At 46.4% G+C, this 21477-nt stretch overlaps 1 protein-coding gene across 5 annotated transcripts in view; it reads left to right on the forward strand.

Moving 5' to 3' along the window:
• Positions 1–21477, forward strand: part of Il20rb (interleukin 20 receptor subunit beta) — a 113231-nt gene that overhangs the window by 7257 nt on the left and 84497 nt on the right. For 2 of the 5 annotated variants that reach the window (XR_012443056.1, XR_012443057.1), the window contains exons 2-7: positions 3775–3901; positions 5287–5477; positions 10007–10131; positions 12357–12507; positions 15219–15361; positions 17501–18175. Coding sequence is in view for 1 of the 5 variants with exons in the window: in XM_020185249.2 (XP_020040838.2) it covers positions 3775–3901; positions 5287–5477; positions 10007–10131; positions 12357–12507; positions 15219–15361; positions 17501–17608 (845 nt within the window). In the remaining 4 variants the exon portion in view is untranslated. Of the gene's footprint in view, positions 1–3774; positions 3902–5286; positions 5478–10006; positions 10132–12356; positions 12508–15218; positions 15362–17500; positions 19348–21477 lie in introns of those variants that run through there. The other 3 variants (XR_012443054.1, XR_012443055.1, XM_020185249.2) reach the window with 2 other exon arrangements.

The following is a 21477-nucleotide window of genomic DNA, read 5'->3' on the forward strand; positions in this document are numbered from 1 at the left end:
TTCCTGATCTTAGCCAGAAAGCATTCAGTCTCTCACCATTAAATAAGATTTAGCTGTAGGGTGTTTTTTTTTGTGTGTGCATAGATGGTCTTTGTTAAGTTGAGATAACTTTCTTCTTAACTTGAAGAAATATTTATTTTGTTTTGATTTAACCATGAATATTAGGTTTATAAATGCTTTGTGTCAATGGATATGATTATATGGCTTTTCTTCTTTGACTTGCTTATATGGTAGATGATATTAACTATTTTCAAATGTTGAACTGGCCTTGCATAACACTTGTGATACATAATTTTTTTGTGTATAGCTGTACTGGGGATTGAACTCAGGGCTTCATGCTTACAAGGCAGGCACTCTACTGCTTGAGTGATACTTCCAGCCCTTTTTACTCTGGTCATTTTTGGTATAGGGTCTCATTTTTTGCATAGGCCAGCCTGAACCACAATCACCCATTTTAGGCTTCCTGCCATAGCTGGGATGACAGACATGCATCACTGTGCCCAGCTATTGGTTGAGATGGGGTCTTGTGAATTTTTTGCCTGGGTTGACTTTGAACCACAATTCTTCTGATCTTAGCTTCCCAAATAGCTAGGCTTATAGGCAAAATTCCTTTTTTATATGTCATTATATTTGTGTTGCTAATATTTTATTGAAGATTTTTTGTATCTATATATTTGGTCTGTAGTTTTTTGAAAAAAAATGTATACATACTGTCTTTGTCTGGGCTAGGGTGTAGTTCAGTGGTAGAGCATTTGTCTAACAAGTGTTAGGCTTTGGATTTGATCCCAGTGTTGCAAAAAAAAAAAAAAAAGAAAGAAAGAAAGAAAGAAAAGGAAAAGAAAAAAATGTCTTGCTTAATTTTTTCTGTGAGGTTGAGATTTGAACTCAGGGCTTCACACTTCCAAAGCAGGTGCTCTACCACTTGAGCCACACCTCCAGCCTAATTTTTTCTGGTTATTTTGGAGACGGGAGTCTCACAAACTATTTGCCTGGGCTAGCCTTGAACCTTGAACCTCCCAATCCCAGCCTCCCAATGAGCTAGGATTTCAGGTGTGAACCACTGGCGCCTGGCTTATATTGCCTGATTTTAGTACCAGGGTAATACCAGCCTCATAAACTAAGTTAGAAAATGTTCTTTCCTCTTCAGTGAGCTAAAAGAGATTGCAGAAACTTGGTGTTGATTCTTCTGTGTTTAGTAGCATTTCCCAGTAAACATCTGGGCCTGATTTCATTTTTTGAGAGCTTTAGAATTACATAATTAAATTATATTAATTAATGAACAAATTACATTAATGTATAATTTATATAACTTAATTATAGAAACATAAATGTATACTTACATAGCCTTATATTCTCAAAATAGAGATTTTTCTTTTTTGCTTTATGGGAGGAAGGATGTCAGAGAGGACCATGCCTTGCTGTACTGCCCCCACCCCCAGTTGGCCCTTTTCCTTTCCATTTCTTTGGTGATTTTAGAGTTAGGGCTGGGGAGGTGAGGAAACCTTGCTGTAGGTGCCCCAGGTGTTCACTCACAGGGCAGGATAAGAGGAAAGTACATCACCAGGCTCCTACATAAGACAGGAGGCAAGGAAACAAGACAAAGTATCCCCTGAAGCCCTCCCACCACATTCCTTTGCAGTCTTAGGTCTTAAACAAACAGCAGGTGCTAATCTGGAAACAGGTGCAGGGATGGAAAATCCTGGACAAGGACCCCGGGTGCCCCTCCATCCACGTGCTGCTGATGTTATCACTGTGACTGTAACAGCAAAGGGAGGCAGGTTGGGCTTTAACAGAGGAACATGTGGAAGCCACAGAAGCGGGTCCAGACTACACCTCATAGTTACACGTGATGCTGGGGTTTGAGCTGCCCAAAGTCCTTAGGAGTGCAGGGCCCACTTTCATAGGTCTTTTTCTTTCTGTGCAAACTCTAGACCAGCTGTGTGCACACTCTGGACACACCTATGTGAGCAGATGCTCATGTCCCAGATAGGCTCGTGGGCTTGCTGTCTTCCTGGGGAGGAATCTCTGACCTGGCTTGATTGGTACTGTCTTGACTGGACTCTCTGCACAGCAGGCCTGAGTCTGTACTTCCCCTGGCAGGTGGTGCCCCATTTGGCCTTGTGAGGGGTCATGAAGGGATTTGTTTTGGTACCCAAGGATGCCAGTGACAGGAGAGGGACATGATGAAAAGCTGACAAAGGTTTATCATGAAGGGCGGGAGGCTCAGGTTGATGCTTAAGGTGACATGGAACATGGCTGAGACAAGGCCTGGATCCAGCTCTGTCTGACATTAGAGTCACAAACAAGGTGTCTCATGGTATAGGGGTCTTAGTGGCAAAAAAAGGGATTAAATAAATAAATAAATACTTACAAGTGAATAATACACAGAAATAGACATTTAAAAAAAAAAGACATACAAATGGCCAAGTATATGAAAAGTTCAATGCCACTAATCATCAAGGGCACGAAAATCAAAAGCACGACGAGGTGTCACCTCATCCCAGGAAGGATGGCTTTTATCAGCTGGAGATGTGGCTCAGTGGTAGAGCGCTTGTCCAGCATGTGGGAAGCCCTGAGTTCAAACCCCAGCAGTGCAAGAAAAAAAAAAAAAAAGGAATGGCTCTGATCAAAAAGATGAAAGGTAACGACTGTAGGCAAGGATGTGGAGAAAAGGGAACACTAGCACATTGTTATTGGGAAAGTAAATTACTACAGCCATTATGGAAAACAGAATGGAGCATCATCAAAAAATTAAAAATACAACTACCACATGAGCCAGCTATCCCACTTCTGGCATATATCCAAAGGAAGTGAAATCAGCACGTCAAAGAGACGTCTGCAGCACTCTTCACAATAGCCCAGACATGGAAACATTCATTAACTGATGAATGGATAAAGAAAATGTGGTACATGCACACAATGGAACACTATTCAGCCATAAAAAGGACGAAATCCTGTCATTTGCAGCACCATAGATAGAACTGAAGGACATTAGGTTAAGTAAAATGAGCCAAGCACAGAGAGACAAATACCACATTTCTCACTCACACGAGGATCAAAAATGTTAACTTCATAGAGGTTTGGAATAGAATGGTGGTTAGCAGAGGCTGGGGAGAGAATGAAGGGTAGCGGGAGGGAAGGAGAAGTTTGGTCAATCGGTACTAAATTGTAGGTATATAGAACTTATTGTGCTATTCTATTGCCCAATAAAGTCACTATAGATAATGAAAATGTATATTTTTAAAAGCCTAGAAGAAGGGATTTTGAATGTTTTTACTACAAAAGAATGTTTGAAGGGATATGCTTATGATTTGAAATTATACCATGTATACATGTGTGCAAACATCAAATGGGTTCCCCATTGTAGGTGTTTATTTTTATGTGTTTGTTAAACCAAATAAACAAATGAACACATGCAGAACAGATAATGTACCTCAGTTTTCTCCCTTGTATATTGGGGGGGACTAATTAATGGTCCCAATACACAGCATGTTCATGAGACTTAAATGAGATAATCCCAAAATAATCTAGCCTATGGCCTAAATAGAATATGACCAGTGCTCCCTAAAGATTAGCCATTTTTACTACTAATATGCCATTTTATCACAAAGGCACAATGACAACAATGAGAAAAATTAGCATCAACACAAGTATGATAGAATTAGAGTTGTTCTGGTTTATAACTCTGTGAGGCCTTTTATTAGATGCTAATTTGAAGCTGTGCATTCTCCACTGTCAGCCTACCTATCAGCCTCTCTGTCTGCCTTATCCCAGATACAGCGGCCTTTCTACCTGCCCCACAGAACCTCTCTGTTCACTCAACCAACATGAAGCATCTCTTGACGTGGAGCCCAGTGATCCTGCCTGGAGAGACAGTATACTATTTTGTGGAGTATCAGGGGTAAGTTTTGTTTGGCTTTTTAAAATAGTTTTTCTCCCTTAGACAGTATTTAATGAACAGCCCCTCCTATTCAGCTCAAGGAGTCTCTGTCATCTGCCCCCTCTGTGTGCATGGACCCTGGGAGAGCAGAAGAAGCAAAGGAAATTATCCTGTGGACTTGACGGTGAACTCTTGGACCACAAATGTGTATAAATACACTTTGGTGCAGCTTCTTTTCAACAGGAGTCAGTGGTCCAATAGTTTGACCCTGCCTTAAGATGGACAAATCTGGGCAGCCAGATCCTTTGGATCAGTTTTCCTGACTATGAGCATATAACTAGAAACCAAAACAAATGTTGACAGTAAAGGTCAACCAGGCTCTAATCTTCTCCTGGTGTCCAAGTACTTGCAACTGTTGAGAAGTGACAGTGACAGAGAAGATGCTCAATATATTTCATTAACAGTGAATATAAACTGAGCACCTTCAGGTATAGACATTCTTCGAGGTTCACACAGCTGACAAGATTTTTGGCTATAGGAATCTCCTTATCTAGAGGAGAGACAGATGGTAGATACACTATGTCTGCATTCTCCAGCAAGGTATCCATTAGCCACAGATGTGTATTTAAGTTTAAATTAAATTGAGTGAAAACATCTGATTTCCAGCCACGTTATTTTACATGCTCCATAGCCACACATGGCTACTGGCTACCATACTGAACATTTCCATCGCCACAGGACGTTCTATTGGGCAGCAGCACTCTAAAGCACCAGCAGATGTTGGTCAGTGCCACAAGGAAGCTATATGGCTGATGGGATGAGGCACTGACTCTGCTGGGAAAGGCCTCTCTGAAGAGGTGATTCTTCTGTCCCATCTGCAGGACAAGAGGACAGCCATATGAGCAATAGGGCAGACATTGGAGGCAGAATGGACACTAGTCAAAGGTTCTAAAGCAGAAAGAAACGAGCATCTTGAAGGAATGAAGTAGGTCACTGTGATAAGAACAACATTCTTAGGGAAAGGGTGAGACAGAAGCCAGTGTCTTGCAGGTCATGGAGAGGAGACTGGAGTCCAGTCCAAGTGTTCAAGGAAGCCATTAAGACAGAAATGTCATGATCTGCTGCACGTTCGTGGTCTGAAGAAGCTGGGAGACCCCAGCAGGACAAGGCATGGTGGCGGCTGAGATTGGGATTTATGCCCATGTTTCTTTTGGCTGGTGATAAAAGGAGGAAGGAAGAATGGATGGCTGGTGAGGGAGGATAGTGGAGGCACTGGGGTGGGTGGGGAGCAAATGCTTATTTTTCTGACCCATAAAAGTAGGAGACTGAAGGCAGTTATTCACAACCATGTTTGAACCTGAGCCAAAGTTGCTGGTGTGACACTGTGCCCTCCTGTCCTTGGCCAGGGAGTACGAGAGCTTGTACATGAGCCACATCTGGATCCCTAGCAGCTGGTGCTCACCCACCGAAGGTCCAGAGTGTGACGTCACGGATGACATCACTGCCACAGTGCCATACAACCTCCGTGTCAGCGCCACATTGGGCTCTCAGAGCTCAGCCTGGAGCACTCTGAAGCACCCCTTTAATCGAAACTCAAGTAAGGTCCATTTTGTCTTCCTCCTCTGCCCTCATCACTCTCCCCTTTAGGAACCATGTTTGCCTAGACTGTCACAACCCTGTTTAGCGTCGAAATAGTCTTGCAAAGTCGGCAGGTGGTTTGTGAACATAAACTTCCCTTCCTGGTATATTTTAAAAATTTCTGACTGTGTCTCACCTGCTGTCTGTTTCCTGTCCTTTGGCTTTAAGGTCATTCCTGACTATCCCTGTTATGGTTTGCAGATAGTAGAGACATTGGTGACCTAGAAGGTAGGGTGGTGGCACTAGGACTTTTTCCTACCCTAATCATACCTCCATAAGTCTTATACTGCCTCCCACCTGGTGCCTCATGAGCCCTTCATTTGCTGCCTGTGAACAGCTTATTGTTAAAAAAAAAAAGAATCTATACTTTTAATAACCACCAGAAACACTTCTATGGATCCTGTGAGGTAACTTTTCTGTAGTACCTACAAAATGACTGAAAAATAAGAGAAGAATCCAGGAAGGTGGCTGGCCAAATATGGCTGAGTGCAAGAAATGGCTAGTGTGTAAAAGGCTGAGTGTGTTTGAGGAACAGCGAAGCAAGGACTGGGTGGGGAGGGGTTAGGAAGCAGCTAGCCACATGGTGAGGGCTTTGACATGAAGCTTGATCAAGTCACAGAAGAGTTGAGGATCTAGATCAGGTCTGTCCTACAGCATGACCACTCTGGCCCGATGTGAAAAGTGACCTTGAGTAGGGCCAGTCTGTAGGGTCAGGGAAAAGTGAGGAGGGGGTTGTAACTCTCCAGTTATAACCAAAATGGGTCCTGATCCAAGAATGGAGAAAGAGCTGCAGAGTAGAGAATGAATTCAGGAGACATGGCTGAGTTAGAAAGGACAGAGTTCAGGAACCAGTTTTGGGTGGTGGAGTTGGGAGAGACAATGATGGTGTCTAGCTTCTGACTGGGGTTGGTGAGAACACCATCCAGTGCAGAGAGTCCAGGAGGAGTAAGTGGTCTTGAGAAATGGAAAACACTCTGTCTTTATGCTCTTTGAGATTCAGCTTCCTCTGTAGGGACAGTGACACCCTTGGTGGCATGCCCCAGTATGTTGGTTTTTAGCATTATCTGCGTTGTAGTAGAGTGAAGTGGGTGTCCAGCTGTCACTGATCACACAAATTTTTAATAAATCTTTACTAAAGCAGCATCTTTGGAACTTCTGAACCATAATTTGGAGCCATCAGAGAAGGCTGTGGACATCAGCACAACTATCAACATTGCTATTCAAAAAATGACAAGTTAGGACTGGAGTTATGACTCAAGTGGTACAGTGCTTGGCTAGCAAGTCCAAGGCTCTGAGTTCAAACTCCAGTACGCCCAAAAGAAAAAAGAGAAAAGAAGTTACAATTTATGTCCATTTCAAATTGGAAGAGCTAGCTTTCTCTCCCCCCAATAAAAGACCAACCAACCAACAAACAAGCAAACAAATACTGAGGTTCCTGTAAGATAGCATGCGATGGATGTCTGACTGGTAGCTGGAAATCAAGTCCCAGGGCTCAAGAGGTCAACGCCAGACACACAGCCCAGAGTTAGTAATTAAAGGCTTGGGAGTGGATGAGATTATCCAGGACAACATATGGGGGGACAAAGAGACTCAGGACAGGTCCTGGTAAGCCTCAGGGTTTAAAATGTTGATGGAGGGAAAGACACCAGCAGGTAGCTAGGAAGTAGGTCATGCAGGAAGAACAGCAGACCCTGGATGGCTCTTGAAAAAGTGACCTCATGGAATGGACAGTCTGCTTGTTGGGGTGGAAGACTGAGAGAGGTGGGAAGAGCAAGGCAGCGCCTCCACTGAGGCAGGTATGGGCAGGAATGCTACCAGTTTAGAGTTGCAGAAAGGGCAAGCGCAGTGCCTTGAGCGGTCTCTGTTTTCTTGATATGGCAGAAGATCCTCTGGTTTGAGTGAGGACCAAAGGATCTGCAGCATCTGCCATCATGGGACAAGTTGAGGTTACTGAGGAGTGTGTGATATTGGGCAGAGATCAGGAGGGTTTAGAAGGCGGAGGAGCCCAAGCTGGAAGAGGCTGAGGAAGATGGAGACTGCTTTGAAAGGGAAGTTGGCTCGGTGAAGTCAGAGGCATGTGGCTCAAATCCCAGCCCGGCCACTTGGTAGCAGGTCCCTGCCTCCTCCTCTGTAGGATGGGCAACCGTTTGCCTCCCTGGCTAGTGGTGAGGTCCACATGAGACAGAACGTGTTTGCAGCAGTACTACCCTGTCACAGCACTGTTAGGAGGTGTTATCATTATTGCCCTAGGGATGCCCAGGACTGAGAGCCGGAGAGCAGAGGAGGGAAGGGTGGGGCAGGAACAGACCGTTGGAATGGAATGCAATAGGAATTTTGGTGCAGAAAGTAGATTCCTCTGTCACCTTCCCAGGCACTGGGAGGATGTGGTTGAAGTGGCAGGGTCCTTAGTACAGGCCCTGAGGGCAGTGTCTCAGGGACACCGGAGGGCACTGGAACTCTGCGTCTGCTCACAGTGCCCAGGCGGCACTCTGCAGCACTCCCACTGGGACCTGGCAGCATGAGACTCCAGCCAAGACCCCTGTTGGGGCTGGCAGCTGTTGTTGGAGGGAAGGCTGAGCAGATGGAGATAGGGAAGTTCCTACAGAACTATGTGGGTGTGGCAGGGCAGTGAAGTGGGTGCCTAAGAGGCCTGCATAAACAGGAAAATGTCTCATTGCTGGAAGAGCTGGGGTCAGGAGATTGTACATGCATCAGGGGGCAGAAGATGGACTCATGAGGACCCCTGTGCAGTGGAATCAGAAACCAAGCTGGGGTGGCATCGTGATCTCTTAAGGACATTCTGTCTGTCCTTTTCTGTTTGGATAAAGCCCCTTGGACTTCTCAGGCATATGAAAGTCCTCTTTTAAGCTCTGCAGTAGAGGAGCTCCCGTACCTCTCTGTACAACAGGAATGGTATTTACCTTCTTAAGCTTCCTGGGCGGGTTAAAATGAGACAGTATGCAGAGTGCATAGGACAGAGGTTTCTGCTCCAACACTGTCAAAAAGTTCTTGTCTAAACTGAAACTTTGGGTCATTTTTTTTTTTTTGGTGGTACTGGGTTTGAATTCATGGCCTGGAATTTGCTAGGCAAGTGCTCTGCCACTTGAGCCACATCCAACTAACTCTTTTTGTATTTTTAGATACAGTTTTGTGCTTTTTGCCCAGGGTGGCTTCCAACAGTGATCCTCCATCTCCACCTCCTGCATATCTGGGATTATAGGTGTTGCTACCATGCCTGGCTCCTTCAGGTCTTTTTCTGTAACTTTGTCCTCAATAAAGACAGAGATCAGAGGACCCGATTCTCATCATATGCAACTCAAAAATCTCTTTTCCGTCTGGAGGTGTTTCAGAGGCAGGGCTTGTGGTACTATGACTGGACTGGGTGTGTTTGCACAGTTGGCCTGACTTCCCAAGCCTTCCTGTCCTGTACCCAGGCAGTTCTCCAGTGCCTAGGCACATATTTTCCCAGGCTAGGAAGCAAAGGGAAATGCTTTGCTCTCTGAAATCTCCCTCTAGGAATTGCCTTTCTTCTGAGTGTCCACTGATATTTAGCCCAGCGCGCAACTCCATCCCACTTCCCAAGCCAAGACCAGCAAGTGAGTGGCCCTTCTGGTCCCGCAGTGTTTTGATCTGCAAGGCCAGCGTGACTCCGTCAACAGCAGTAGCCAGGGAGTAGAGGCTGCCTGAGTGGGACCTTCTGTTCTTGGCCTGCTGGCACAAAGGTGTCCACAGGAGCTGCTGGCCTCTCTGTGTGGGACCCAGCACTGTGAAAAATGGTGTGTGTGCTTAGGCTGTAATTTCTAAAGTTGATTGTCAAAATTTGTAAAAAGCCTCTCACTTGCCAGAATATGAGGTGAAAAAAAATCCTTGGGCCAAAAATAGAAGGGCCAAGCTATCCATAGGCTGCTGCTGATGTCTGAAAGCCATCAGGGGCCAGCACCTGCCACTGATCTATGTGAGCTATATAAGGATGCATGTGTCCCCGCCAGCTATGTATGTTCCGAAGGAGCAAAGACTAGCCCAGCTGTGCTAAGCATGGAGCTCGGGCAGGTTTTCAACAAACATAAGACACAGCATCTGCTCATTAGGTGAGTCAAGGTGAAAAGTGATTTCTGCTAGAACAGGGTAGTGGGGAGAGGAGCACGGAACACACAATTTCAAAAGGGAAAGAGATGATGTCTTCTTGAGTACTTAATCCCAGAGAAGGAACAGAAGAGTTTATTGTAGTTAAGGGATGAGAAAAGGAATTATAGTAACTCTTTGTCATTTATTTTCCATTCATTTACCATCAAAAAGCATTTTATGAGCACTGACTGAGTACAGGAGAGTATTTGTGTACACGTTCCCATGTGCTGTGAAACTATGTGATCCCCCACCCCCTTTGCCCTTGAGGGCTGCCATATTTCCACCCTTGGCATGGTCACTGTGTCCCAGGGAAATCAGTCCTGTCTGGAGCTGGCTTTGATTCTTCCCTTGTCTTGCCAACAGCCATTCTCACCCCACCCAGGATGGAAGTCACTAAGGATGGCTTCCACTTGGTTATTGAAGTGGAAGACCTGGGGCCCCAGTTCGAGTTCCTCGTGGCCTATTGGAGGAGGGAGCCTGGAGCCAAGGTGAGGCTTCTGACCTTGGCCTCTGAATCAGGCCTGGGAGACGGAGGCATGGCTTTCCCAGGGTGGGGGAGGACAGCCACCCTGCGGTGCTCGAGGCCTGGGACAAGCAGTTCTGGGTGAAGATGAGGAAGGAAAGATAAGAGTATGCCTCTCCTTCCAAGAATTGTCTTGATCCATCTCAGGCCTTGGCTGGAGTCTTTTCAGGCCAGATCTGCTGAAGTTTGGGGACTCTTTCCTTGCCCTCAACTCTAGTCTAATCGGACCCCTAATATATGTCCAGTGCATTTTTTCTCCCCTATTGGCTGGTCTTAGCCACTCACAGGCAGCAGGCCAGGGTGTTCCAGACTGACCAGATGACTTTAGGAGCATGTGAGGCGGGTACAAGCCTCTCAAGGTTGTGTATCTTGGCAGAGTGCAGAAGTGGGGCAGTGAGCCAGGAGCTGGCTTATGAATACGCCCGTCTAATTACGAGCTTGTGGACCATGTACAAAGCCCAGAGAGGAGCTGCCCCTCCCCGTGGGAAGGTCACTGTAGTCTGGGGTGAGTGGGAGGCCACCCCTCACGGAGGGAATGGCCAAACAAGCAGGAGAAGGGGCGGAGGTTGAGCAGGAGTTAGGGGACACTGCTTTGCGGAGTGTCCAAGCCCCTATAGTGACAAGGCCCAGAGGCCCACTCCAGTCTGTGCAAGGAAAACTGGCTTTCTCATTAGAATTAATATGGTGCAATATGGCCTCTCACAGGAGCAAGCGTCATAGGCAACATGGGCTCAGGTGGCAGTACAGCCTCACCTACCCAGGGGCCCCGGCCAGTGGAGGCCTTGCTGCCCTCAGATGGTCCTCTTCCCTTGGTGCTCTCCCCCCTCACTCTCAGGCTGTATCATCCAGTCCCACACATGCCTGTGACTGGGCCTCCCAGCCTGACCCTCCTTGTTGGATCCTCTCCCCTTTGTTCCCACTTCCAGTTGAAGGAATTCTAGTGCTTAGGAGAGGAATTCCACTGTCCACACTGGTTTATTAGGGGCTGCAGGCAGCCAGCAGGCCTCTGAGCAGACCCGTCCTGGTCACATAGCAGTGTCAGAGGGCAGAGCACACACCCCTGCACAACCTTACCAGGGGCTGTAGGTTGTGTAGTGTTGTCTGGAAGGCCATGTGAGCAGCTGGAACCAGCAACACCAGGGCCCCTATTTACCCTGCTGGGTCAGGGCCCACTGGTAGGAGAAGGCATCACCAGCCAGGCAGATGGAGTTGGGTAGGGAACAGGACAGGACCTGGCAGGATTATTTGAGATGGAGCCTACTCCCCGCTCTTGTGACTGGCAGGTACGCTGCTGAGAGAGGAGGGTAAACCCTGAGTCATCTGGGGTGGGCCCAGACAAGCCTTTACAGGATCAGATGTGGAACATAGACCTGGGGGAGTGGGGTGGAGGTGGAAGGGAGGACAGATGGAAGGACAGACAGGTGGATGGATAGACTAGTGAGGAGGCATGGCCCACCGGCCTCTCTACTCTTTGTACTTATCTCTTGGAAGCAGTGGTCATGCCAGGCCCCTGCTCAGCTAGATGTCCAGCTTTCAGGCACTATTCAAATGTTAGCTTGTCAGAAAGACTCTTCCCAAACACCTGTGTTTTGTTGTTTTGTTTTTGTTGGTGGTGGTACTGGGGTTTGAACTCAGGACCTTGCACTTACTCGGTGCAAGCACACTACCACTTGGGACATGACTCCAACCCTTTTTGTTTTAGTTTATTTTTCAGACAGGATTTCATGATTTTTGTACAGGGCTAGCCTCTCTCTGAGCAAGATCGGCCTATCTCTACCTCCTGTGCTGGGATTACAGACATGCCCCACCACGTCCAGCCCCAACCCCGTTTTTAAGACATGATGCCTGCTTGGCACTCTACTGCATTTGTCTTGCCTTTTTCTTCACAGCCCTTATCATTACCTAACATGTATTTTGTACACGTTTGTCTCCCCCGTGTTAGCTCTGCGAGAAAGGGATTTTGTCTGTTTTGTTCAGGGCTATGTCCCCGTGCCTGGAAAAGTGCCCGGCTCATCTTAGGTGCTTAGTTAGCATGAATGATGGTAAGAAATTGCGTGCATGCATAAATGAGAGGGAATGTTCTGTCCGTTCCTGGGAAGGAACTATCTGTCATGGCCCCCTCCCTGGCTCTCCTCGCCCTTTCCAGTCCTGCCATCCTCAGGGAGTAACCGTGTCTCTGCTCTTCCTAAGGAACACATCAAAGAGGTGAGGAGTGGGGGTTCTCCTGTGCTTCTGGAAACCATGCAGCCAGGGGTCACATACTGTGTGAGGGCCCAGACCCGGGTGAAGGCCATCAGGAGGTACAGCGCCTTCAGCCAGGTGGAATGTGTGGAGGTGCAAGGTAAGGACATCTGCCTGTCCTGGGACCCCTGCCCCGGGGACAGCCTTCTTGGTGCATGCTTCAAGGTCTGCTGGGTGCCTTTGGTTCTGAGCCTCCCCCTGGCTTCACTGACCTGGTAGGTGGGTTCTGAGGTTACTCTAACTTTCCTAGAGGAGGACCTACCCTGGGGCTGCGGCGTGGGTTTCATGGGCACCTGTCTGAAGCACTTTCCCCAAAGCTTCCCCTCCTGGGTCAGGTACTTCAGAGATGGCTTCCCCGAGGGTTGCTGCCTGTAATCAGAGGGGTCTTCAGGAGAGGCAGCCAGGGGCTCTGGAGTCAGGACTCATAAGCAGGTACCATGTGGTGTAATGTCACAGCTCCTTTCATCTGGAAGGGACCTTGTAGCATCTATGGAGTCCTCTTGTTTGATTTAATTTCTCCCGTAATTTTTTTTATGGCCTGAAAACCTACAATGTTTAAAAACTCTGTGAACAGAAACAAAACCCTACATTCCACGATCCTGCCACTCAAACACCAGTACTTACATAAAATTAACATTTTGAATGTATAGTAGTACATTCATATGGTTCAAACATATAAGATATATGTGGGTTTTTCTTTTCCACACCTCTTTCCATCCATATCATTCCCATGCCCTGTCCCATAGGTGTGAGATTCTTATATAGTCTTCTGAAGACTTTTAATGCATATAAAAGTACATGAAGATCAATTGATCTATTATCTATCATATCTATCTATGATATCTATCTTTCTATCTATCATATCTATCTATCTATCTATCTGTCATTTATCATCTATCTATCATCTCCCTTCTTTTCAGCACGAATGGTCATACTCCATGCCCTGTTCTGGATCTTGCCTTTTTCACTTACGTGTCTTATAAATTTTTGCATATGAATAAAGAAAGTCCTTCAACCTACTTCACCACTGTGCACTATTCTGTTATATGTATACATAAAAACTAATTTAACCAGTCTCTTATAGATGGGCATTTGTCTTTTTTCCCAATTATTTTGCTCTCACAGCCAATGCGTTAATTAACTTCCTTGTACGTAGATCATGCTGCAGACCTATGCAGATATGAAGGAAAAATTACTGAAGGTAGAGAGGATTGGTCAAAGGCACACACATTTAATTTTGATCAGACTCCACATTGCCCTCCATGGAGCTATGACCCTTAGGTTATCATCCACACATGGACACCTGCTGTAGCTCCGCACCATTACACACTGCCTCAGCCAAGTTCTGGGCTGTGCACTGGGATATTGCATGGAAGCCCCTGCCCTCAGGGAACCTTCCCTCTAGTTGGGAGACAGACTACAGATGAGCGAGTAAATGAGGTGACTTCCCTGGGCGGCAGATGCTGGGAAGAAATTGCACCGGGACACACCGGGGATGGTGGGAGAGGCAGGGCGCCGTGGGGCAGAGACGTGACCAGTTAAGGAGGCTGTTGCTCCAAGTCTGAATTATCTTTTGAACTGTATGATGATGCATAGAATCGCTTCTTTCTTAGGAATGATTTTTTTTTAGAATTAAAATCACAGAAGTGAATTGAAAGGGTATGAACTTTTGCATATCTCTTAACGTACACTGCCAAGATATTTTCTAAAAGCATTGAATCAAAGCCCAGGCTCCAACCACATGTGTGACTCTTCCAGCTTCTCCATGGCCTCATGACCTCACTGGTAGAGTTTCTCTTCACGCTAGGGGTGAACAGCCCAGTTCAGAGAGACAGTGAATTGCTTGAGTTACACAGAATGGAGATGGGGGAATAACCCATGCCCGCTTTGCCATCTCCAGATGCTCAGACCTGACTCTGCTATATGTATTCAGTAGAATGACCATGGTTTTGGGAGCTATCCCTACCTGTGTGACCTGGGGAAAGTCACTTAACCACTCTGAGCACAGAATCCTCTTTTGTAAAAGGGATACTCACCTGTATGAAGAGCAGAGGCCGCACGTTCAGTCCCTAGCAGAGTGCTAGAAAGAGGAAGTAGCCCTGACACACACGACAGGGGCTTGATATATCACAGTCATTATGTGACTGTTTTCTGGACTCAGTATTTCTTCCAGAATATAAATCAGTACCAAGATCAAATTGGGAAACACTTTGTTTTCGGTCCCTGCCCAGCCCTGTTCTGTGCTGTTCTGCTTCAGCACCTCCCCTTCCTCCTGGGGCCTGGCACCCTGCCTTCCTCTGGCAGCAGTGCCTGGTACATGTTGACACGGCTAGTGCCTCAAATGGGATGCTCCTCCCTCTCTTTCCCAAGAAAGATAATTGCAATCTTCCCCAAGGCTTTCTAGAAACAACACCTTAATTTGGGTCTAAAAAATGGTACCGATTTTAGTCACCAGGACACACATCAGATCTCAGGGTGCTGGCACCTGACACCTTGGCAAGGTGCAGAGTAGACTCCAGGAAACGAAGGACATTTTTTGTTTTTGTTTTTTTTTCCTGGTGGGACTCAGGTTTGAATTCAGAGCTTTATGTTTGCAAGGCAGGCACTCTACAGGTTGCCCCACAATTCCAGTCTGTTTTGCTCTGGTTATTTTGGACATGGGGTCTCTTGAATTATTTGCCAGAGTTGGCCTTGAACCGTGATCCTCCTGATCTCAGCCTCCCATGTAGCTAGGATTACAGGTAGAGAGTCATGGGCGCCCATCTCCGCCTCACTGTGTTTCCTAAGCCTGTTCTTACTGTTCTGTCTCAGGAGAGTCTCTCCCCCTGGCACTGGCCCTGTTTGCCTTTGTTGGCTTCATGCTTATCCTCGTGGTTGTGCCGTTCTCCATCTGGAAAATGGGTCAGCTGCTCCGGTACTCCTGCTGCCCCATGGTGGTCCTCCCAGACACCTTGGTAAGAGTATTCTTTTTGACACTGACCAGATGTGACGGGCATAGCCGGGCATGGGTACACTTTGCATGGGTTTATAGGGATTTGCAGGGAGGAGAGAGGACTACACTTCTGTCTTAGTCCATTCTGCAGCTCTAACAGAATACCACAGATTGGGTAATTTATGAACAACAGAAGTTCACTTGACTCATGACTCATTCTGGCAGCTGGCCAAGATCAAAGGGCCACATCTGCTGAGGGCCTTCTTCTTGTGTCATACATGGCCAAAGGCATCACGTGGGTGAGAAAGCAAAAGATCAGACTTGTAGCTGAAAAGCTACAAGTCTAAATCCTTTCCGTAATCTGCATTAAATTATTCATGAGGGAGAACCCTTATGGCCTAATCACCTTTCAAAGATCCCACCACAGCACTGTCACACTGGGGAGTCAGTTTCCAACACATGCTTTTTAGGGGACACATTCAAACCATAGTAACAATCTTCTTCTTCTCCTCCTCTCCCTCCACTTTCCCCCCTCTTCCTTCTCCTTTGGTAGTACATAATTCTTATGTCTCTTCCGCCTTCTTTGGGGTTTTGAACTCAGGGCCTCACACTTGCTAGGTAGGTGCTCTACCACTTGTGCCACACGTTCAGCCCTTTATGGTTTAGTTATTTTTCAGACAGTTCTTCCTATAGGCCAAGAAGAACCGGGATCTTCCTGTCTCCCTTTCCAGATTAGCTAGGATTTTAGTTATGCACGATCACACCTGGCCTATAGCAACTTCTGGTTAAAGGGACTGGGAAATACTAGCTTTTTTCCCCCCCGCATAAAAAAGTCAGCCTTCCTGAAGGAGGCTTCTCCAATCAGTCACCCTTCTTGATTCCTCTCTTCACTCTAGTGACCACGCTTATTCCCTGCTCACAGGCTATTATGTTTCTAACACTCCCCATCATTTTTTCTCTTCTGGTTCTTTATCCAGAGGCCAGGAGAGATTTCCCCTCTTCCTCAGCATGAGGTAGTATGAGGATCTTTCCAGAACAGAAAAGAGGCAGGAAAAAATAAATCCTATGTAACAGGCTCATTTATTATAGAATTTCAAGTATATAAGAAGAATCCTGAACTGACAAGACCTCGTTAGGAGTTGTAATGTATTGTGAGTCACAACCTCAAAATCAGTTTTTGGAAAAAGCCAAAAGCTTAGAAGAGACCAGAGACAAGAAGGTTTTATGACAATATGGCCTCTATCATCTACAGTGAATAGATATCTCTGTCCTTGAACACGTTTTGCTTCTCTGTTCTCCTTTGCCATCCTTCCTTCGTAATTCTGATGTCTGTTCCTACATGCTCCTTCCCATAAGGCTTTTGTAACCTGTGTTCTGTTTATCCCAGATTGTCAGAGTGACAACCTGTCAGAGTCTATGCAGTTCTCACAGTGTTGTGTGGGAAAGAGATTGTTAGCACCCATTGAATCCCAAACACACTAGGGGCTGTGTATCACACAGCCTGACTTAGCACTGCCTCTGCACTCCAATATTTGCATTACTTATACATAGTCCTGCAAAACTGTGAAAAAGTGATTTCCAGCCATTCTTGCAAAATCCATTCATCTGCTCAATTAAATCATGGCAAATTATCAATCAGACATACTTGCCAATTCTTTAGAAATTCCTACTGAGCTTGTGTTTATCTGCATGTGGCTGGGAATGTCGCTCAGTGGTAGAATGCTTGCCTAGCATGCACAAGATTCTCAGTTTGATCCCCAGTACCACAAAAAATTATCTGTATGGATGAAACATTACATGTCTACATCTATGACTTTATTGTAGGTGATGGCTGTACTCTGTGGATTGGGAGCTGTCTAGATGCTGTTCATAAAACCTCTGACTAGATCATTGTCAAAGCTCTCTGATGGAAGAGGGTAGATTTTTTTTTGGGGCAGTGGGGAGACCAGAATCACATCTGGGCTTTTGTGGGTTGGCTAACTGGGAGATGATCTCAGTAGATGCTGGAAGTCACTAGTCTAGGGGTTGTATTGTCTTGGGGATTTTTTTTTTGTTATTGTTGCTTGAAACTTAATCAAATAGTTGAGATTTTATGATATTCTTTATTCTCACTAGTACTATAAAGTAACACTAATGATTTTTGATGAAAATTAATTTTCAGAAAATAACCAGTTCATCCCAGAAGCTAATTATCTGTAGAAGGGAAGAGGTGGATGCCTGTTCCATGGTGGTGCTGTCTTCTGAGGAGCTCTTCAGGACCTGGATCTAGCAGAGTTGGGGAAATGCCCAGATGGAGTGACAGCCTGGTCTTCAGGACCCAGGACCCAGAACCCAAGAGGGTAGAGCTGTTTTCCTCCATGGAGAAAGGACAGAGAAGTAAGAAGAGCCTTCTGGGCCCATGCCTAGCAGCAACTGTCAGAGCAGAGTGGTATGGCTGACAGAGATCTGATGAGGGTTCAGAAGATGTGACTTCCAGACCCAGAGCTGCCATGTGCCCACTGAGTGACCCTGGGGAAGGTGACTTAATCCCTCCAGTCCTCAGTGTCCTTATCTGTAATGGGAATCAAGTACACCTGTGCAATGCCCTTTCTCTCTCCACACCTACCACCTGCAGGGCTGTTGGGAAACTGGTGGCACCGTGTACTGTGACGGGTTTAGCTCTAAGGACAGCAGGCTATAACTGTGAAACAAGTGATCATAGATGACACATTGTTGGACTCAGGCGTCCCACATTCCCAGGGGGATCCTTGAAGCGGAGAGGAAGCATGGGAGCTACAGAGTTGATTTATGTCAAGCCAAGTCCTGTACAGAGACGGATGATGCAGCAAGTTCTATGGTAGGTGACCATACTGAAAATGGGACATGCACAAACACTGTGGACCCCTGAAATTCGCTGTGGAGCATGGAGAGTGTGTACTGAGGCCTGCAGGTGGAATGTGGTGTAGAACACAGGGAGGTCACTAACAGGTAACTGTTGTGCTCCTTTTTCCCTGTGGGGTTGGGAAAGTGCAGAGGTAGAAATGAAAAGGAGTCTCCCTGGGTAATCTTTTTGGTTGCTGACAAAAATGATCTCTAGTGTCATCATCAGTCTTGAATTCAGAGAGGTCGAAAGGACCCCTTGGGGAAGGAGAGTGGGGGCACCTGGGGTGAGGGAAGAGCGTCTCAGTCATCCGCATACAGCCCCCTGGAGTCAATGACCACCAACTGCCTGGGTGGGTGGTAGCCTCTGGCCCCACAGAAACCCCAGCTGTGCATGGTTGTATTCCAGATACTTGCGAGGAGGAGGTAGGAGGATTTTGATCCCATGCCAGTCTGGGCAACACCATGAGGCCCTCTCTGAGAAGCAAACTAAAAGCAAAAGGACTGGGTTGTGACTCAAGTGGTACAGTGCTTGCCTAGCAATCACAAGACCCCCAGGGTCAACCCCCAGTGCCACCTCCCACAAAACCCCCAAGGAAGCCAGATGGCAACAGCTTAACCTGGCCAGGGTGCCCCTGAGGACCCTGGGGAAATCTCATGGGGACACTCTTTTCCTGAAGACAGCTCATTCAGAGGCCCTCAGTCCCTTCCAGTCCATCCATCTACAATCCACCTCTGGAAGCCCCTTCCCATTCCTCTCCCCCTCCAGGTGAAGAAAAGAGCCAAGGTCAGAGAAGTTTCTTGAGGGACGAAGGACTGGTGAGCAAGGCCTGTACCTCAGGTTTTAGCCCCACCACCTCCCAGCTCAGGAGACTTCCTGGACCCTTCCATTTCCTGGACCTGTCCAGCCATCCTGTGGGTTTCTCTTCTTTACAATAGAGGCCCTCACTCTATCTCCACCTGGTGGGGTCTCAAGTAGACATGGGGTGGGGGGCTCTCTCCAAGAGTATGCAATTGCTGAAGAGCTTTGCCTTTGTACTATTTGTGTGCTTCTGTGTTGTCTCTTCTATGAAGATGTGTTAATTGTATACTTCAACTCAACTGGAAGCATATACTCAGTTTGCAAAAATAAAAGGTCATTAGTGAGTAGACAGGAGTGCCTTTGGTGATTTTAACAGCGGTAACCTGGGACTGTTCTGAGTGAACCAAGAGCATGGTCACCCTGGTCATAGGCACAGCTCCAGCCTCACACTTCTGGAAGCTCAAACCTTCCAGATGCTGAGTTACAAATCCCAGGGGGCTGGTTGAACACAAATATGGCTTTCTGTCCACAGCCTGTCATTGAGTCCCACAGTCATGGGGGTGGGGGAAGTGGTGTAGTGGAGGGGAGGGAGTATCTGGGTGCAACCAGGGTGGCTTCTGCTGTGTCAGTGCAGATGTCTCCTGCGGACTCAGCTATTGCCTACCCAGAAGCTTCTCCTGAGCCCCCAGAACCAAGCCCAGGGGTTTCCTAGTCTTACCTTCAGGCAACAGCTACCAGGGTCTAATGAGACTCACATTCCAGGATGGTAAGGAGGAAATATTAGTAATTAGTAATAAGAACATAGTAACACTAGGTGAATTGTCTAGTACCTGGGGGGGTTATAAATCTTATGGAAAAATGAAAAGGTGGGATCTGGAGGCAGGTTGCACTCCTTGTCAAAATGACAATGGATGCAAACAGCTGAACCCAAACTATTATTCAGAGAAGTCCTGACATAGATAGCCAGTGTGAGAGATTATGAGTGACTCCCTACAGCACAGTAGTTTGGCAACAAATCTTTAGACGTATGCAGTCTAAAACAAAATTGTATCTGGCCCCATATCAATGCTACTTTATTTTTGATAGTGCATTTAAAAAAGTTACTCTCCTAAGTTACCAGATAAAGCAAGTCAGTAATTGTTAATTTTCACAGGAACCTAGCTTTCGGGATTATTTGCATACGGACAGTGTACTGTTATAACTGAATCAAACAAGGTTACAGGAAGTCATGCTTGTGTAAAATGTTAGATTTGGGCTAGGGTTGTGGCTCAAATAGTAGAGATCTGCCTCGCAGAAGCCTGAAACTGAGTTAAAACTGCAGTTTGAAAATAAAATAAAACAAAGTTAAATTAAAATGAATTAATTAGCTAAATTAAGTTAAACAAAATAAAACAAAGTTAAATTAAAAGTATTTGGGCTTTTTTCCACTGGAACCCCCACAATGCACACCAACACCCATGTTTTGATTTCCAAGGTTGTTTTCTCTCCAGAGAAGCTGAGGTTTTTTTGGAGCGATGGTTAATTCCATGTCTGGTCTGGGGCTGGTGCAGACCTATACTTTGTTGGGTCAGAAAACAAAGCTTTAAATGACTGGGTCATTCAAAATTATCCATAGCCACTCTAGAAAGGGCTCCTACTGGTCAAAGGCGGCACAATATGGATATCCAAAGGAAAATATTGTCTGACATCAATCGCCACAATCCATCTGAAGTCAAACCCAACAAGAGCAAGAGATGACAAACTGAAATCCCACTGAAGAACCGAATGGAATGCATTCGACTTGTTATCTAAGTGTGTTGGGCTGATTGACACATTTATTGCACCAATACCAGTCAGAAGGCATTTTTTTCTTCATCACCAATCCTTGGCTCCAGCTCTCACCCCCGCCCACCTGAAAGCCTGTAACAGGCCCTTCCCAGCCACCCCACCTAGTCTTTCTGCACTTGCCTGTCTCCTTGTCTCCATAACAGGTTCCCTGGCAAAATTCTGCTCTTTTTGTTTTTCCCTTGTGGTGCTGGGGATTGAGCCCAGGACTTCCTCCATGGTACCATTGTACAACTCCCCCAGCCTGGCAAATTTCTTTTGAGTTCCTTTTTCTGGGGTGTGGTTGGGGAGGGCAGTACTGGGGCTTGAACTCAGGGCTTCGACACAAGCCTCCAGCTAATTTTTTGCTATGGTTATTTAGAAGATAGGGTCTTAAGTTTTTGCCCAGGCAGGCCTGGACGCTGATCTTATTTTAGGTTTCACGTACATGGGATGATAGGCGTGCACCACCATGTTCAGTTTTTTCCATTGAGATGGGGTCTTGCGAACTTTTTTTTGCCTTGCTTGGCCTCAAACCTCGAGCCTTCGCATCTCAGCCTCCCACTGTAGCTAGGATTACCGACGCGTGCCACCAGCATTGGCTTTTTGAGCTCCTTTCACAGGGGGATTGCCCCCTATAAGTAGCTCTATGCTACTTATCCCCATCTCTAACA

This window comes from Castor canadensis, chromosome 17 (genome assembly GCF_047511655.1).
Source record: "Castor canadensis chromosome 17, mCasCan1.hap1v2, whole genome shotgun sequence".
NCBI classification, from domain to species: Eukaryota; Metazoa; Chordata; class Mammalia; order Rodentia; family Castoridae; genus Castor; species Castor canadensis.